Source organism: Mauremys reevesii, linkage group 27 (genome assembly GCF_016161935.1).
Source record: "Mauremys reevesii isolate NIE-2019 linkage group 27, ASM1616193v1, whole genome shotgun sequence".
Lineage (NCBI taxonomy): Eukaryota > Metazoa > Chordata > Testudines > Geoemydidae > Mauremys > Mauremys reevesii.
The window spans coordinates 1,473,801-1,493,565 of record NC_052649.1 but is presented as its reverse complement, the minus strand read 5'-3'; the positions used below and the strand labels follow the sequence as shown (position 1 = coordinate 1,493,565).

Here is a 19,765-nt window from a genome sequence, read left to right as displayed (position 1 = left end):
CTCGGGGCTCCCGGAGCTGCTTATCTAAAAAACAAACACAGCTACTGTTTGCTGTGAATGAGGCAGGCAGGGGGATGAATGTCCACAGCTAGTGTTTGCTTGAGAAGAGAAACACCACGGCGGGGGGTGGGAAGGGAGTCCCTCGGAGCAGTTGCTTATCTGGTCTGAAGGCTATTTGCATTTAAGAGTGAATGAAGGGTGGGGGAAGTGGTCAGAATTTGCAAGGCAGGGAGCTGACAGTGTCGGCTCCAAAAATCCACTCTCTCTCTCTCTCTCTCTCCCCCACCCCCCTCTTTTGAAAAGCACGTTGCAGCCACTTGAACGCTGGGAAATGCTGCAAATGCTGCAAATGTGGCCACACTGCAATGCTGGTAGCCGTCAGTGTAGCCACACTGCAGCGCTTTCCCTACACAGCTGTACGAAGACAGCTTTAACTCCCAGCACTGTACAGCTGCAAGTGTAGCCAAACCCTCAGTGACTGGGGTAAGTCCAGAAAGGGGGGGGGGGAACTATTTAGAAAGTACACCCCATCTTCACCCCCATGGAGGACTTGCTGGGATTATGGTTGCAGCAGTTTGGAGCCACCATGTTATTTTAGATAATGGAGAGCTCTGACATGCACAATATGGTTAGAGTCATACAGTCTGTGTTTATATATTTAAGGAAGGAAATATACATCATACTGGAGATCAGTCGGCCTTCACAATGTATAGAGCTGTTCCACCCCCCCAGCCTTGCCAATGTGAGTGTCACCTCCCAGCTCCCATCTGTGGGCCCCATTTGACTCCAGCAGCAGCAGAGATTCCGTTCCCTAACTGACCTCTCCACTCACAAGATGCACTGTGGCCCTGCTTCCTGGTGTGTTTGAGTCTCTGCAGCCTCTGCTCAGACAGGAAAAGATCACAGAGCCAGGGGGTGGTGACCCTGGGCATGTGTGTCAAGGGTACACCTAGAGGAGCTCACTGATAGGTGGCGAGCCTGCACGGGCTATGCCTAGGGATTGCTCCTGGCAGTATAGCAGAGGGTTTCAAGGGCTGCACTGGAGTGGTACATACACAACATTTATAGGTGCATAGTTTAACTGAACAAGCAAGCAGCAGCTGTTTGCTGGTGAATATTCTAGGATGAAGGCAGGCACAGGGAAGACTGCCAGCAGTGTTGGTGCTTACTGGATTTATTCCCCATCACCCACACGTTTATACTCACACACTGTTCATTGGTCTCTGGGATGAACTCGCCTTCACTGTTTATGCTGGTGTAAGACCCCTGGCGAGCAATTCGTTGTTGCCTCTCTGGAACATACCCAGGGGGAGGTGAACTTCGGCCTGTGTTCTGAGAACCTGGACCACAGACACAGAGGGAGGTTTATTACCCAGATGCTTAGTGAAACAGAATTCAAGAACAGCCTGAATTCTGGAGCTCTCAAACATTCACGATGGTGAGAGCAATTCTGGAGCTATCGTAACAGGTATGTGCAGAGACTTAGCTCATAAGTGCTACTCAATACAATGGCTGCATTGCTAGCAAGTGAATAATTCAACAAACAAAAGGACTGCTGTTTAAAATACCACACAAGTGTCACCTGTGAAGCCCCTGAGCCTCAACAGATCACAGCTATCTGTCCTGTCCTCTTCTTTTTGAAACAGACCTCATGACACTCCAGGTGCTGCCTCCAATATCTCAGTGCTGGAAGGAGAGTGATGAGCACTCAAAGGCAGAGGGCCTCCTTGCTACTCTGACCACATAATAGAAGCATTATCCCCTTGCTGCCTCATCAGCTTCTGCCTACACAAAATACTCCTGTCAGGACAGCCATTAATTACTACATGCAAAATACAGCACCATCTAGTTTGAGCAGCAGCATCACCGACGCCTAGCCATTCCAACATTTAGTGTTTCATTAAATACACATTATGGGAGACCTGCAGCAGTGCTGGCTTGCATTAGTAAGTACACCCAGCAATCTCTTCCTTGCCACGTGAGATTGGTACTGCATAAATAGCTTGAAGACTGCACTGCACATATTAATGCTTCAGTCTCAACCAACCTGAATGAGTCAATGACTAGAGGACAGGAGAACGATTTCTAGGGAAAAATTAAGAGCACATCACATTTTACTTGAACTTAGGGCACTGTGGTACTTACTGTAAGAGGTTTCTGGTCAAGCATCTGCTTGACTAGAGTGTGTGTGTGGGCACAGAGCATACGCTGTTTACTGAGGATAGCCTAATCCCCAGCATTCTTCCTTCTGTGCTTCCCAGAGTGCTTCATAAAGGGATAAGGATACTGACACTCACGGGGCCGGGGGAGGGACAGGCAAAGCTAAGGTAAGAGCCTGATTACCAGAAGAGCTAGGCTAAGCACTTACAGCTCCCCCGACTCAAGGTGTGAGTGCTCAGGACCTTGAGAAAAAAAGATCAGGACCAAGGTGACTTGCCCAAGGTGGCAGAGTGAGTCAGCAGCAGAACTGGGAAGATACGACTCCCAGACTTGTGTGCTTATATGACGCTGTCTTTAACCTATACAATAGGCCCAGCTGCTACAACAGGCACATGAAAGTTGGCAAGTGCTTTCCTAAAGACAATATTTCATACAGCTATTACTAATCCCCCCCCCAGTTTATTACACTTGTGATAGTAAACTGAAATCAGGGCAACGTGCACACTGAGATAACTTGGAATGCACTGGGCGCCCAAACACGTGAAACAATTTATATCTGCTTTTTAAAAAAATTACTGCCTGATTTTCTAAGAAAGCCCATGGGGGTCACATGACACTGGCAACCAATCAGAACCAAGATAAACAGGAGCGCATGCGGTATAGCTGGGCGGAGTCAGGAGAGCACACTTTCACTTTTTCTGATACAATGCCATGGCTTGATGAAGGGAGCCCAAAGTTCCACTGGCTTCAGGCCAGCCGCTATTGTGGAAAGGTCACCGTCACTGGGCAGGAAAAGGAAGTTGGTTCTAAATCAATGTATATCAAGGGAAATGAGTGGAAAAAAACAGAAGTGCTGCCAGACAGTGCTTACCATTTTCAGTTTTGTTTTTTGTTTTTATAAAACTTATCTTTACTTCAGAAACCTCAACTGCATAGCAGGCAGACTGCCTGCTTTATATGATGGGTATCCACACAGGTGTACTCTGCACATCTAAACCATCACAACAGAACACTGCTCTGTATTAGCCTCCCATCTACTTCTGGCATAAAAGCAGAGCTTGAAATCCTCTAGGAAACTGGGTTACATTCCTCATCCCAAATTAAAACGGGGGTGGAGGGGAGAGAAAGCAGCCACCTTCCAGAGATCTAGACTGATCTATAGGCTAGAGTACAACCATATCAGTGACAGGAATGGAGGCTTCTCAAGGTTTATTTTTGGGGCTACAAATGAGGTGCCTGCCTGCCACCTAATTCGTCCCATGGCTTGCCAGGGCTGAGTAAGTCTGCTGTAAAAAGTGACATTTGTGTGTTTGTTGATATCACTTTGCACTGCCTCTCAGCTAGCTAAGTAGTCTGGGTCTGTGAAAAGTGATATTTGTATGTTTGTTAATATCACTTTTCACAGACCCAGACTTACTAGCTAGTAATTCTATTAAAAAACAAACAGAAACCAAAAAAGCAAAAGGAACAACAAAAAGACAAGAACATGCAAAACACCTTATTTATGTTTCTATTCTGTTTAGGTCCAGTAAAGAATAGAGACAACTATTATACAGTTGTCTAATAGAGACAAAACAAAAAACAAAACTGAAAATGGTAAGCACTGTCTGGCAGCACTTGTTATTGAGTCTGCAAAAAAACCCATCATAAATAAATTACAATGATTTGGACAGGTATATGTGCATATTAATTAGCTTTAGGAAAAACAAAGTTTTTCAGAAAAATGGTCATACCGGCCACCAGCAAGAGTTGGTGGCCACACTTTGAGGCCACCAAAAAATTTGTTGCGAGAACCCCTGAAAGGTATACTTGGTCCTGCCTTAATACTGTGGGAGGGACTAAAATGACCTCAAGGTTGCTTCTAGCCCTACATTTTTATGATTCCATAATTACACATCAAGATTTCACACACAAAAGAAGCTTATTGGTAAGTCACATTTGCGGATGGCATTTCTGTCCAAACAGCTTTCAAGGGGTGTCTCAGAGTCTGTTTTTTCCTTTTTCACATTAAAAGTTTACAGCCTTTAATAACAGTAACAGCTCTTAGCACTTCTCACCCACAGATCTCAAAAATACTTTACAATTATGCAAGGGAACGTTACAGATAAGCAGCTCAAACTAGTCAAAGCCACTGCAAGCAGGGGTCAAGGATAAATGTATGCATTCATGGTAGCTTTAGGTCAACAAATTAAATAGGGCACTATAACTTGCCTTAATGAATGTGTGTGCAGCTAAGGACCTGGCACAGCAAGAGCTTCCTGGGAAGTACTCAGCACCCAGAACTTCACATGAAATGAATGGGAGTTGATACTCAGCAGCTCACAAGAATTAGGGTTTCATTATGGAAGTGACCTTCAGTGCTCTGTTGTGGCTGTCCTACTGCTGAATGAAACGTAGCTGCTTTGGAACTCATTACTGAAAAGTGCATCTCTGTTACAGTCAGCAGCCCTGAAACGATCTTTCAACTGGAACATGAATTAATTAGAATAGCAGCTGTGAATAGCTCGAGAAATGAAAGGAAGGTACATTTACTCTGATTTTCTTATTATTCTGAATGGGGCAGGCCCCAGCTACCTACTGTATTCACCCTTGGTTTGATCATCTGATACTAGCCACTATGAGAGATATCAGAATATGCAGGACTCTGGTCTGATCTGCTATGGCAACTCCCATATTCCTAGTAAAGCTTTAATCAGGGTGGCTGATGGATGCCAGAACCCAAGATTTAATTCATTGTAGTTTTGTGGACTTAAATGCCAGTCTAAATAAAAAAAGTTTAATGGACTAATTATGGCCTTTCCAAACCTCTAATCTCAGTGAATTTCTGGGACATCCCACCTAGTAGTAACTCTTTAGCTGTTCAAAAGATTACATCAATATTCCTTACTATTCTATCACAAACCTATAAAGGGCTTTTGATAAGGAATTATTTTGTCCTAGGAGCAGTAAAGAGTCCTGTGACACCTTATAGACTAACAGACGTATTAAAGCATGAGCTTTCGTGGGTGAATATTCACCCATGAAAGCTCATGCTCCAATACGTCTGTTAGTCTATAAGGTGCCACAGGACTCTTTGCTGCTTTTACAGATCCAGACTAACATGGCTACACCTCTGATACTTTTGTCCTAGGAATATTCCTACAATTAGTCAACAGATTTCTCAGAACTGTCTCCTCTGACAGCATGAACACTAATGCTTAATGGATACACATGGCTAAGAATACAAAGATGGTTGGGAAGTGGTGAGAAATACTCACTGACAGACAGGAGCCTACTTCTGGGCTCTGGTGGCTGGTAGGCTGTGTTCACATCCCCCATAGATTGGGAAGTTTTGATCCTGACTTGTTTTGGCAGCCCCGAATGTGGTGAAGAACTAGTCTGTTGGGAGAGGAAAGAAAGCAGAAATTGAGCAGCCCGGACACATTTTCCAAAATATGAATTTTACTGCTAACAAGAAGGTGCATGAATGACAGCCCTGAAGACTGAAGTCCTTTTCATGCAGAGAGCAGGAACAATACAGATAGCAGCAAGGCAAGGTTCCCGATTACAGGACGAAACAGGTGGAGAAGGTTCTGACAACTAGAGAACACTCCTCTTCACAATCTGGAATGGAACCCAAGGCTCACCATTCCTTTGGTGTCATCAAGTGTCTGAAACCCACTGGCAAAGTGTATGTTGATCTAGTTCTGGTTGATGAGCTTGGTGTGGGGGTGGCTGGGTGGGGTTTAATATACAGGTGAGACTGGATGACCTGGAGATCCCTTAAACTATGTTTTGTCCTCCTCTAGTAACTACAGAGGATGACAACCTACTACTGTTATCAGTTTACTCCATCAACTCAAGTGCCAGAGACTGAGTTACGGATTTAAAGGTTCCAATCCTGCTCACAAGCCACGTGGGTGTCAATGTGATTCCACATGATGGAATTTGTTTTTTCTGTTTTTTAACAAGCTAGGGAATTGCACACAATCTACATTAAAATTACACAAACACACAAATTAGGAAATCTCAGAATTAAGATTGCCTGGGCAACCTTAATCCATCCCCCCTGCACGTATGAACTATGACGGTCTTTAATTACATGATCATATTTCCTCAGGATCTCTAAGTGAGTCAAGGAATAGATGGAGTAACTATTCAATATTTTGTTTTATCCTCCCTGTTCAGTGGTGTCACTTCAAGCCTTATTATAGCACACTATTCAGATGATGCTCTGAGGGCAGAATTTTAATTTCCTTGTGGTCTTTTCTATGGTGCTTATTACTATAGTATCTGAGTACTTCAAAAATATTATCTTATTTTCACATCACCAATGTGAAGTTGGAGGATTATTCATGTTTTATCAATGGGAAATCAAGGCACAAAAAAATTAAGGTAAAAATTGTTCACTAATTTTGGGTGCTCATTTTGAGACTCCTAGGACCTGATTTTTCAGAGTATTTAGCATTACATAGTAATTTACATGTCTGTTGCCTTTGGTTGCAGCTGAGTATGATCAGTACTTCTGGTGATTAGATCCCAGGGTCTGAAGTTGGGCAACCAGAAAATGATCACCTAGGAGAAGTTGGGTTAAAATGCCTTGCTTAGCATCATACAGGAATTTTTCTGGAGAGGCAGGGATTGAATCCAGTTCTCCAAGGTAACATTCAACTTTCTTAAACCTGAGACCATTCTTTCTCTTCCTGCAATCCCCTGCCTCATATAAACCTTCCAAATTCTGCAACAAATGAGGAAGGGGTCCTATGAACAACCTTCTAACCTCTGAATGAAGCAGGGAAAAAACAGTATGTGACCATGTAATTAAAGATAGTTTCGTACTGCATATGCACAAGGAAGATGAATTACATTTTCACAGGCAACCTTTTGAGTGCTTCATTTTACATTAGAAGACTATGAATGTTGTGGTGTGTAACTGGTATATAAAATCTGACGATATTACTATACAAAATCAAAGTCCCTGAGCCAATGGCTTATTGGGCTGACAGAGTTAAGGCATGCCTGTTTCACAGCCAATGGTACACAAAGGGTGATGAGGCCAACATCACATCTGACCACCTTTGACTACCCTAACCCAACAGATTACATACCCATTTTGCAGCTGGGTGAAGGGGAGGTCAGTTTGACACTGGAACCCACGACCTTCAGGATTGTAGTCAAGTGCCTTAACTACCCAACCACTGCACCTTATATTACTATACACAGCATGCAAAATATTAAAAAATAATGGCTTGATTTTAAGGTAAAAAAAAGAAAGTGGGAACTAAGCTTACCCCCAAATCAGTTTTTTTCAGATCCTAAGGTGGTGCAGCTGAACAGAGCCTCACAGGGTCTGAAGGACACATGCAGGAGAACTGAGGTGATACAGAGCCCTGCTAGACACCATGAATAGGATTTCCAAAAGCACTCAGTGTTGGCCTAACTCTGCTTCCATTGAAATAATGGTAAAACACATTATTTCAATGGGAGCAGAGTTAGGCCAATCCCACCATGTATCTACCCAACTATTAAAGGAATATGGAGAGCACTGTCTTTGGGGGCAGAAGGGCATGGATGAATCTTCAACAGGAACAGACAGCCCTACTAAGAATGCCATCAACACACCTGACTGTAGTTAGATACAGACAAAGCCAGTTTTCTCAGATCTTGTGAAGGTGTTTTCTATGGAAGGGAGGCTAAAGTAGTAAACAGATGCTAGTTGTGGTTGCAGTTAAGCTAACACTGATGCTGTAATCCACTGTCCTCTGACTGCTTCATAAAGGTGCCTAAGCAACTAGAGATAAATTACCAACACTAATTCTTCCAGTGACAAAGGGAGGCTCTGTATTTTAATGAAGGTTTGGGATATTGTTCATCTAACCTGGTAGATAAGGATCTAGTCCTTCAGCCTACCACAGGATTCTCTAAGACAGATGTTTACAACAAATTGGGTAGATACCTTTTATTTAAACACCCAACAGCTCTCCTCTTCACTCTGCCCTTCCCTGCAGCGGACCAGAAACCGCAAATCACTAATTGCTGGCAAGATACAAATCAAATTCTCTCAGACACTGCCTTCCCACCGATAGCTGCAACAACAGCTGAGATTGGTTAGGCCAGCCTTACTAACTCTGCAGGACATTTTCTGTTGAGAGCCCTCGCCTGTAGGGCTGGATTCCCTGGTGGCACACCAAAGCCAGAGCTTGGTTAACAGCAGGGTACAATGAAAGACTAGTTAAGTTCATTTTTTCCCACCAAGGCACAACACTTTTGAGGCAGGGACTGGAGTGGGGGTAGCTGTTACAGTGTCTCAAGTTCTCTTTATCTCTCAATTTTTTGAGTTTTTTTTCTATGGACCAGATCCTCAGCTATTCTATATTGTAACTCCACTGAGGTCAACGGTGTTACACCAAAATCCAATGAGGATCTAGCCCCACTAAATCTTCTCTACAAGCTCAGGTGATTGGCTACTGCAGTTCCTGCCATCAGCATCTGTACTGGTAGAAAGGATCAAAGGCAGAGTTTATTTTTAAAAGGATAAGGTGCATAGCTGCCCTGGCAAGAGGCACAATATTAAATGAATACAAGTACTGTCAAACTCAGTCTCTCACCAGTAAAGTCACAGCTAGTGCAGAAAAACTAGGTTAGTTTTACACACATATTTGTGCCAAAGTCACTGCAGCACCTTTCCATCCCAAAAGAAGAAAAGAACCCAACCAAAACAAAATCTGCATCCTGTACTTCAGGAAAAAATGCTTCCCGCTGCCTCGCTCAGATGAGATCATGCAGCCAAGAAGCCTCCTTCAGGCTCATGGGCTTTTGCTTTATCACATGCAGGACTCTCTTGTCAAGCAGCTTGGAGCTGAAGAGGAAGTCAGAGGAGAGGGGAAGTAGTGGCACTTGCTGAAGCCCTTGCTGTGCAACAATTTGCTTCTGCTTCCAGCAGAAGAGGAAAAAACAACTAATAGAGGACAGCATCACAGCACTGACTAATGGTTGGTGAGGGGAAGAGAAATTACTGCAGGTGGTCACTGGTGGCTTGTGTAAAGTTTGGATAATCTCTTACACCTAGTAGTAGCCCGAAAACATTCAAGTTAACGGAGGGCAGTAAAAACATGATTGTTTCTTCTGCAATGCCAAAAACGTAAGGCTCTTTTACAGGATATCTCCTGATCGCACAGTGGTGCTGTTAACCATATCTGAAGGTTATTGTATTTTTATCTAACGTGGACGGTGATGTTTGAGAGATGCTGAAGTACCTTTAAGTCCTTAAATCTGACCTCTCCAAGAATTACAGGTGTGCTGAGCACTCATCCTTATGGAGAAGTCCTACAGAATTTAATAGAAATGAACTTTCAGGATTTGATAGCAGCTATATTTAGAGTAACTTTTTGTGCAGCTCCATGTACCATTCTCTGCACGTTATTAGCTATTTGCATTTGACCATAAACTTTAGCTTTAAAAAAGTTGTGCGGATCTAATGCTGATGGAAATAATTCACTAGGGCTGTTGACTCACTGTATCCTCTGTTTTCCTATAGCAGCAAGCAGTACAAGCCTCTGTCCTGCCAGTATGGCTTAGCCCTAACATGGAGCGCTTTGGGGGAAAACTCTCCCGATGGAACACGGGTTTTCATGGTGTCTCAGTGCAAAGCACAAGTTTCTGATGTGGGAGCTGGAATTGAGACCCTTCAAGCTCATCTAATACAGGCAGAAGATGGGAGCAGCTTCCTGATGAATGAGGCTGGATTCAAACTAGTGACCTACAAGCTGAAAGGCTCTGTAGCTCATTAGGCAACATCATGAGGCATCCACTCCCCCAAGAAGTGCTAATATTATACCTTCAAAAATAAGGCTTGCTTTCTGGAATGGCGAGGTAAAATCAAGTTTTGACCTTTAAGGAGTTTACAAGGGCAGGGCCTTCTGCTCTCTGGGCACACAGGCAAAGTGTCCCATATGTTGTACTTGGTTTCCTCCAAACACTCTACTAGCAAGTGCCCCACTTTGTTGTTATAGGGACACCGCCTGCTCTAATCAAAATACTGTCAAAAACCCAGCCAAACAAATATTAAGTTATAAAATTCACACAGTATGTGCTATCTAATCAAAATCAACTCCCTATGCACCAAATCCACTAAGATCACCTGGTCTAGTTTACCAGGGGATGCTTCTGAGGCGCTATTTATACTAATTTTAATTCTTAAAAGTCTGCTGAAGCAGGAAAAAAATTAAGCCAATACTTACTAGTAAAGTCCAAGCAAAGAAGTTATTTGAATGTGGAGCATAGCAGTCTTACTACTTTATATTGCTTCTCTTACTGGAGTACCACTGCAGTGCAAGGCTCTTTAACTAGGGGACATAAGGATCTCAAGGTGAAAAATCTCAAGCATTTCACTTAGTTGCAGTGTCACAAAATTGGTTACCTACATGGTTTCTGTCCTGGGACAGCAGTAATATTCTAAGGCTTTTCACATTTGAGCTTCGGTCCAAGATATCTACCGCTTTATCCAGGTCATCTTGATTTTTCAAGGGAATAGATAACTGCAAAAAGAAAGTAAGATGTTAATGTCTCCAAAGCAAACTGTTAGAAATTAGTGTGATTTTTGCTAATAGTGACATTTCCCCCCTGGAGCTAACTTGTGCAGTAACTGCTAATTTCAGATGCAACTGCAAATTCAAACTGAGTCTCTAGAGAAGCCCCTGTGTACTTTTCACACTGCCTGGAAAGTGTCTGTACCTCATTGTTCATGTAGTGGAGATCCAGTGGTTGGCCAAAGGCTGTTTTCACTTTCTGCTGTACATCTTCATATCGCACAGGTCGGACAAATGGAATAATTCTGGAGGGCAAAAAAGACAGTCGCTGATTGTCCAAGCAGAAAAGATTCACTGGCTAACTGATATGGTCAGAACCGAGTGAACGATTCCAAAACATTAATTCATTAAAATGTTGCACTTTTCTGTCACAAATTATCCTTAACAGGGAGTGATTTTCTCAAATTTGTTAGTTAAATTCATGTAAGTGTTTTTGCAAGGGATTCTTGGCTCATAGCTCGCTTGCAAGCAGTTCATTCAGAGTACATATTACAAGTTAGAGCTGTTTGACAGGACACAACATGTTTCTGTTCCCTGATTAGATAAATATGTAACTTATACTGGTGAAGTATCTCCCTCTACAGGCTGGTTCCAGGTAAGAGGATGAGTCTACTAAAGCTGCCAGCTAAATGAGTTATCTCCTTAGCTCAAGAAGTAGAGACTCACATTTGGTTCTGAAGGTCACAAGTTCAAGTCCTGCTGGAGGCCAAGATTGAGGCTAAAAGTGAAATGACTTAGTGTCTGGTGCAAATACTCAAGTTTATGAATTTAAGACCTACTTCCTGATAATATTTTCCAATATTTGCTTAAAATTAGCCATTTCCACAAACATTCCCACAAGTAAACTTGTTACCTAGAAGTGTTTTCTTGCCTCTAACAGAGAAGGGCACAAGCACACTTGATTCAAGTGAAAAACCCAGATTCACAGAAATTGCTTTGCAGTGTTCACCCTGCTTTGGCGATCCTTGAGCATCCAAGTCCCAAGATCTTGAATTGCAGCATCAGCAACTGCTGTGCAGTCTGCTGCTGCTATTCAAACACTTGCAATACTCAAAGTTTTTGTCAATGAATATAGCTGGATTTAACTGAGGCTGGACAATGTTGACCATTATTATTAGTATTGTTGTAGTGCCTAGGAGCCCTCATCATGGACCAGGATTGTGCTGGAAGGTGTATAGAAAGAACAAAAACATTTGCAGTTTTGTGCTAAACAAGCATGATACTTCAAAGCTTAAAGGTGGCCAACCACACTGGACAGGAAGGACACCCCTCATTTCACGGTGTCAAATATTACACAACTGGCCAGGTACATGGCGGGATTTTGTTCAGTTACCTCTGAACTGGCATGGGAAATTTTATACTCCTATGTTCCAAACAAAATACTGTAAAAGATATGACAGACTCATACTCCACACATTGAAAACACCCTCTCAAATCTCCCAAGAGCCAATATAAATAAGAAACATTTAAAAGGAGCACCACCACCACTTTCCTTGTGTACCTATAGGTAACATGCCTTTGGACTGCTCTATCAACATGGACATTAAGAGGCCAGTACCAAACTAGTTTTTGCCTGTCAGTAACCTACACAAATGACAAGGCACACCAGCACCTGCTCTACCCCCAGGTGCTGGTGTGCCTTCCTCCTGCTAGGATCCTGGTTTTATCCCCTTGAGCTCCAGTCAATTACTGAACTCTGTTCTTCCTTGCAGCCCTTCTTATATGAACCTGCTGTCCATGACTGGCTACTCCTCTCAGCCCCTTTCTAATTGGCTGCCTCCAGCACAGCCTCCCTAGGGCTGCTTTTAACCCCTATTCTGCCAGTGAGGGGCAGATGCCCCATCACAATGGGTATTCATCAAAATACAGCCATTCCTGAAACACTGATAATCTGCTTAGTTTTCCCTAAGCACAACCCTCTTGCCATACCGAGATCCTAGTTACACCATTCAGCCATTGCCCCCTCAGTCTCAATTGAAAAGGAATTTTAAAACCAAAAACTAGGTAAACAGCCAGAAGCAACCCAAAACCATCAATGGTGTGGCTATTTGTGGGGGACACTGCATGACCCTGTGGCATAGTCATGCTTCCAAGGACTGCAATACAGCCTCCCTTGTTGAGTATTTATTACTGTTTCACTTGCTTTGAATAGAAACTAGAAAGGTTTCAGGCAGCAAAGTAATAGGTAACTTCAGTACTGATTCTTATAACTGTTTATTTTGTTGGAATGTTCTTGCTGTTGAAAGTTATCAAGTACTCAGCAAGTCATATACCCCGACAACACTACATTAGGGGACTATTTTTCCTCTATCCAGTGGAAGGATCAGTGTTATGAAGCTCTGTGCTACATCAGAACTCTAGCTCTATTTACATCAACACTAAGCAACTGTGCCTGTGAAGTGAAGGCCTAAAGAACAGCTCTCTCAGCTACCTTAAAACATTTAACCCCTTCGCTGGCACTCTCAGGACATTCATGTGTCAACAGATCATCAACCCATTTGAATGCAATGTTAGCACACATCAGGAAAATGTGTTTCCCAGACATAACTTAGGAGTCATTCAGCACAAGAAGGGTTAAAGACATACCTGTGGTGGGGAATGAACTGGAGAGCTCAACTGGCAAGAGTACAAATTAACCAGCCCTTCTCTCTACCCAACCAGTCCATGGAGAATCCATCAGGGATGCTGGATCCCCTGCAGCCTGCCCTCTCCATTCCACATGGGCCAGGCCGTATGTTTGCCCCTGCCTCTCCACTTACGTCTGCTTCTGGGCCTTGCTACCCCTCCCACCAGACTCCTCTCCAGCTTTTCTATTCCCTTTCCTTCCGTTCACCACTCTCCACACTCCTTTGTTTCCCCAAAACAATGGTTCTCAACCTATTTACCATTGTGGGCTGCATCCAATACTACCTGTCTGGCCCTGAGGATGTCAGCTGATCAGCTATGTGCTGATGGGCCACAAGTGGCCTATGGGCCGCAGATTGAGAACCACTGCCCCAAACCCACTAGGGTCCTCCTCCATAAACAAACATAGCGGTAAAGCCAGGCCCTTAGCGCTTGGCTTGTATGTTGTAGCCCTTCCCCCTACCCTTTGTTTAGGTGGTTTGCTCCTAGGTGCAGGTTCTCTTGTATGTGTCTGGACAGCACCCAGCATGTTCTGAGAGTTACTCTAATACAAATCTGACGGCTGCTCCAGCTTCCTGCTGCTACATGAAGCAAGGTAATGTAGCTCCTAGTGGATGGAAGTCCACATCACAACCACCACAACTATTAGCACTAATTGGCAACCCTGCCGTCAGCCTTCAAGGGAGAGTACTGAATAGGCCACTCAGCTCCTGTCCTATCCCTAGAGGCAATCCCTTCAGATGAGGGTAGAGATATGTTGCTTGGGAAGTTCCAGCGTGCACTGCTTGTGCTTACTTGCCCTATGATACTCGTCTCCAACACTGTCAATCCAGCAGATTTCACCACCACTAGATACTCTTTAAGTATATAGAGGTTTGGTTTTAATAATTCCTAACTTCAGTCTGCTTCCTCAGCCTCTTGCTACTAGACCTACAACATCCAGCTATTTAGAAATAGTCCTTGTTAAAAAAGGCAGCCCACAATAACATTTTCTGCATATTACCAAGAAACCAATCCATGGAAATTATAGTACTTTGGCACTGGGCAAATGTAACTTGGCTCCCAGCTGCAGTGAAGCCCCTTATAAAGGCTTCTATTCTACACACACTGCACGAAAAAACACACAAGATTTGTGGCACCCGAAAACAGCTCTATTAGAGAAGCGCACAGTTTTTAAACTAACACAAAATCATGGAGTTCAGGGTTTAAGGAGTCCATTCCTGCCTGACCACCTTAAATATTTGTGGTTAGATCTGGCAGCTTCTCTGAAACGAAACACACACACTTACATTCTCAGTGCAAGCCTGCTGTCTGTAACTGCATGCCACTTTGGGAATGGGGAATTAGGGCAAGCGTAACTGCATAATTAGACTAACACACAATCAAGCTTTTCATTTCAATGTTACTTAAAAAAACCCACTTTCTACTTCCCTGAGCGCTGTGCCACCTTAAATACAAGCACTTGGGAAGGAGATGTGAGAGACAATAGCACTGTTGATGAGGTTCCACTTCCGAAGTTACCTTGTCACAACACTGTATATCGCAAAATATTGTGGCATGTCAGACAGTGGCTCTGTTGTACTCCACAGCATTCCTATGTGACATTCGAAGCCAACTCATGTCAGCGCTCTATTAGGAATGCAGTAGATCATGACTATGACTACTTTTGGATTTTCTCTTGGTGTACCAAAAAGATTAATGTGTTGTATGCCTGAATTCCTACAGACAGTGAATTTTGTGAGTGATATGATCCAATGGCTTGTGGAAGCAGGGAAAGAGAGGGTTTAAGTGCAGCCATTTAAGTGTCAGAGACAGAGCAACTGTTCTGTCAAGTCTTAGCCTAACTTCATGAGACCTGTAGAAGCAGGGCTCACGTCAGAGTGAGTGGAAAACAGCAGAATACTTGTAAGTAAAGAGTCTTTCCCCTACAGTGTCTACCACTCTCAAAACTGCTATGCAGTAATAATGCAAGGACATCAGAAAGTGAAGTACTGGAAAAAAAATGAAACTGACCAAGCTAGTTTCACTATCCTGAGCTAAGTAAAACAAGTAGTAACACAAACAAATGAAAAATAAAGAGACTGCCAACTGGAAGTCACTTCAGGCTAGAATGGCTTATTTTTTTCTTGTTACTATAATTAATATGTAAACTGACTAGAACTAAAAGAATAGAGAAAAAGCTCTATTTTAAGTTTCTTTTGTGCAATGGACAGTAATTTGGGTATAGCCAATTTCACTGTTTGTCCTGAATAGTCCGTTTCTTTTTGTGTGAGTCTTTCATGCAGCAACAGGGAAGAGAAAAAATGTTAAAAATAGAAAAATAACTGCACAGCCATAAAATTCAGCAGGGAAACTCCAGGCAGGTATGAAACCTGAAACTATAAACAGCTAGCCAATTTTTAAAAAGAAGTTCAAATATATATTTAAAGAATACATCAGATTAAGTTTTTAGTTTTACTATAGTGCAATAACTTTTTAACTTGACATCATAAGAATGATTTTTCTAGAGAAATCTAAAGGGTCCAATAATGTGAGTAATGACATCCCCATGAAAACTAACTTTCTTAATCAGAATCCTGAAGGAGGTTTGAGAGTTCTCCTCCAAAATATTGCTACATACAAAGAACTCAGTCTCCAACCTTTACTTAAGTCATCTTTACTGACTCAAAGGCCCCACTGAAGTTCATGAGACCAACCTACTTACATGAATAAAGGTTGCAAGACCATGACTGAAGAAAGTCACTTATGTGGAATTCCTTTGCTTCTTTATTATTTCCAAAGGCAAGCCACTTCAGCAAAGTAAGAGTGCTGGGGGTTACAGACAAGGGTGATGCATGCAATCTCCATTTTCTTTTAACAGTGGTTATATAAATCACAGCACATCACAAGGCCCCAATTCAGTTAGGTACTTCAAAACATGTGTAATTAAGGGCATAAACAATCCTATTGGTTTCAGTGGGACTACGCATGTATTTAAGTATCTTACTGAATCAGAGCCTAGGAGAGGAGAGTTCCTCTCCATTTTTAAAGCTGAATGACTGTACAACCCCACTTGTCAGTCCCAGCACAGGGATGCCCAGCAGCACCTCAGTGAAGCATCCACCTTAAGATTTTATTAACACGTTTTTATGCAGGATTCACAGATTGAAAACCATGTTTAGAGGTTAATTCAATTATGACCAAAACAAACTAGGAGAGGGTGAATCTAGAATATACACAGACAAGTTCAACTAGGGCAACTGGAACTCGATTTTCACCCATGTCATCTACTGTAGGATTTGCCAATATTGTGCATCAATGGGTCCCTTTTCCCAACCAATGATGCCAACACGGAGGTACTGCAAGAGTATTACAGCTGCTCTTCCAAAACATGGTGTCTGTTACAGCTGTCCTCCCTGCTGCATTCCTTTTTTTTCCCCTCTCCTTTCTGTTGTTCTGTATGGCCGCCCCTCCCGGCCATGGTGCTAACTGAAGTCAAAGCCTGGCCCTGCTCATGGAAATGGCTTGTGCAGACTAACTGGAGCCATTGCTCTGCTCAGGGAGGGGGGCTTTTGGCTCCTTTGTTTAGACCTGGGCTCGGTGTAGGGTGCTCTGCCCAGGTATGCAAGACCTAATATGGCCAAACAGCTGAGCATATGAGTCATGCCTATGGCTTAAAACTTGCCCAGACATGTTCTATGCCTACCTGCAGTTTTTTCCCTGCTTTCTCTCCTCCCTGTAAGAAGGGGAACCAATCAAAGTTACTGGCGGGAAACTGCCTAAGTTTGCCTTTATAACCAGATATTTTCTGATCAGACCTCAGAAAAGTTCCTGCATTGCTGCCTGGTCTGATCAGCCAGGGGTTCTGGGGGGTCCTTTCTCCGCTCGCGTTTTATTTTTGAGCATACCCCCCGTTTTTTAACTCCCCTCCCACAAACAACGAATTTTGCCTGGAGATCTCCTGATTATTGTGAGCGAATCGAGTCCTCTCTGCGTCCTCTGATGCTGAAACTGCTCTTCCTGCTGCTGCTGCTTTGGGGATTGGTAAGAACTCCCTCTTGCAAACTCCCCTGTCCTGGCTGCTGGCTCTGTTTCCCCAGCAGACAGACCTAAGCTAACTCCGTGGTCTGTGCTGCTAAAAACAAGCCTGCTTGCAGCCGCCCCACTGCTGCAGTCACCACTCCCTGAACTCTATCCTGGGCACACACCACTCTGCCCTCTGGAACTACCCCTAGTATAAGGTGCACCCATTAGGTTAGGTTTAGCCTTTAGTCTAGATAAATTGTAATTTCATTTTGCATAGCTGTGGTTAAGTTAGGCTTAGAGAACTGTTGCATTGTGTTTTGTTACTTGCTAATTTGTGTAGTCTTCGTTAAGTTAGATCATAGATAAGATTTTGTAGGTTCTGTATAATTGTGATTAGGTCTGTCTTCTCACTGCCCCCCCCCCGGCTTTCTCTGTGCCTCTCTGACTTGTTGCAGCCTCTCTGTTCTCTGTGTCTCTGAGTTTAAATCTCCCTCCGCACCACCACTTTCTCTCTCTTTTAATTCCTTCCCTCACATGTTCACCCAAAACCCCATTGGTTACTTTTTCTCTCTGATACACCTCACATTCTACATTTACACCACTGTGACACATTTTTACCTAGAATTGTTTGCTATTTAACATATTTTATCCATAACTGTTAGTTGGTTATATGCTGCTGTGACACACCCTTTACACAGAAATTGTTAGCTACCTGTAACATTTATACTTCAGTGTGAATTGGTTACCAACTGTATTGTACCCCATAGCATTGTACCCCACTATTGAAACCCCCTATACTGTTCACCAAAAGAAACCCCTCCCCAATTGTCTACCTTAACAAACCCCAAACCCCTCACTATTGAATTTTCCCTGTTTTTGCATTTTCTTAAAGTTTATTTTGCACCCCACCAGTGCAGTAATTGTACCCCAAGATCCCCTACCTGCTAGCAGGGACACATGGGACATTTGCAACACTAAATATCCTGACTCTGGTTTGCAGAGGCAATCATCAACCTAGCGATTTCTAATTTAAGCTTCCCTCTCCCTCTTTCCCTGAGCTACAAATGTGTGTTGAGGGGCAGAGAGGATATCCATACCTTCTTCCAAAGGAGTCCCTATGAGCAAGATAAACACTATTGACAGAACTAGGACTGTGGCTGCAAGAAGAGGACCACAAGGAGGTGGAAGTGGAAAAAATGCAGGGTTGGGGGAGCACTGAGGAGAGAAAGGGAGAACTCAAGAATCTCAACAGGAACTATCCTTCGCCCCACCCTAGGTAAAGCATTCTCTTTAGGTCAGAGTAAGCCATTTTAGACAGAAACCCACCATAAGCTCAAAGATATAATGGCATGCACCATGTGGAATTCCCGTGAAGTCCACATCCATTTAGTCTGACTAGTGTACTTTATCAGAAACACTGTATATGAGAACACTGAACGCAAAAACTTACCGTCTTTCCCCATTATGTTCAAACTTTATCCTTACATCATTCTGCCCAAGAGAGACGAAACAGAAGATTAGTCCATTATCAAATTCTTTGGCATATTTCATAAGTTATAACAAAGCATAAAATGAGGACCTGGGAGACAAAATATTAATTTGTTCTCTGTTCTCACTCACATTTTTAATACGTTGCAATTTTCAACCCTCTCCCTACTTTAGTCCCAGAAAAAGCCTTAATTTTCCAGCACTCAGGCTGTTTCTTATACCATAAGTTCTCACCTATTTGATGTCAAATAATGAAGCCTGGCTTCTGGAAGCATTCATCAGAAACCACCAGATTCTCCATCTATTCTGCTCCACAATAGCTGTGGTCATTGAAGCACCATTTTTGTTGGTCCCTTCCTCCCAACTCATTCCACCCAAGCAGAAGCATTTTTCAACTAGTATCTTTCTCCCAGTATCACCCCCTGCAGACTAGGAATTTATAAGCAGCATTAATCTTGTTACATCTCAAAGTTACTATCTGATGGTTTACGTAAAATGAGATGTGTATCTGGTGCATACAAGCCAGTTAAAATGGATTTCACGTTATTTTGTATCACCATAGCAACATAAAGTAGTCAGGATCATATCTGCCTCTTAAATTTGCAATTGACATATTAGCTTGGTTATCTGGGACAAAGGGTAATTTTTTTCTTTTTTAAATATATAAGCAAATTTACCAAGTAAACTTCTAGGACACAAAACTGATGTGTGACAGGCATAATTATCAGGTATTCTATTATTTCCTCTTCTATCAAGACTCACAGGAAGACTGGGCAGATAAGAGGAGGACTTCACAGGTATAATATGAGCAGGCATGTGGGGAGAGTATGGGGGGGTGGGCAACGACAGGAGAATGGAGCACCATCAGGAGCTAAGGGGAGGATGAGGAAGCAGCATGAGATGGTGACAAAGAATGTGAA

At 43.0% G+C, this 19,765-nt stretch overlaps 1 protein-coding gene across 3 annotated transcripts in view; it reads right to left on the bottom strand.

The window, feature by feature from the left end:
- Positions 1-19,765, bottom strand: part of MAP3K3 (mitogen-activated protein kinase kinase kinase 3) — a 52,797-nt gene that overhangs the window by 20,888 nt on the left and 12,144 nt on the right. For 2 of the 3 annotated variants that reach the window (XM_039516745.1, XM_039516744.1), the window contains exons 4-8: positions 18,808-18,848; positions 10,873-10,972; positions 10,563-10,676; positions 5,418-5,538; positions 1,207-1,340 (exon numbers count right to left, since the gene is read on the bottom strand). In XM_039516745.1, the coding sequence (XP_039372679.1) occupies positions 1,207-1,340; positions 5,418-5,538; positions 10,563-10,676; positions 10,873-10,972; positions 18,808-18,848 (510 nt within the window). Of the gene's footprint in view, positions 1-1,206; positions 1,341-5,417; positions 5,539-10,562; positions 10,677-10,872; positions 10,973-16,056; positions 16,161-18,807; positions 18,849-19,765 lie in introns of those variants that run through there. The other variant, XM_039516746.1, reaches the window with a different exon arrangement.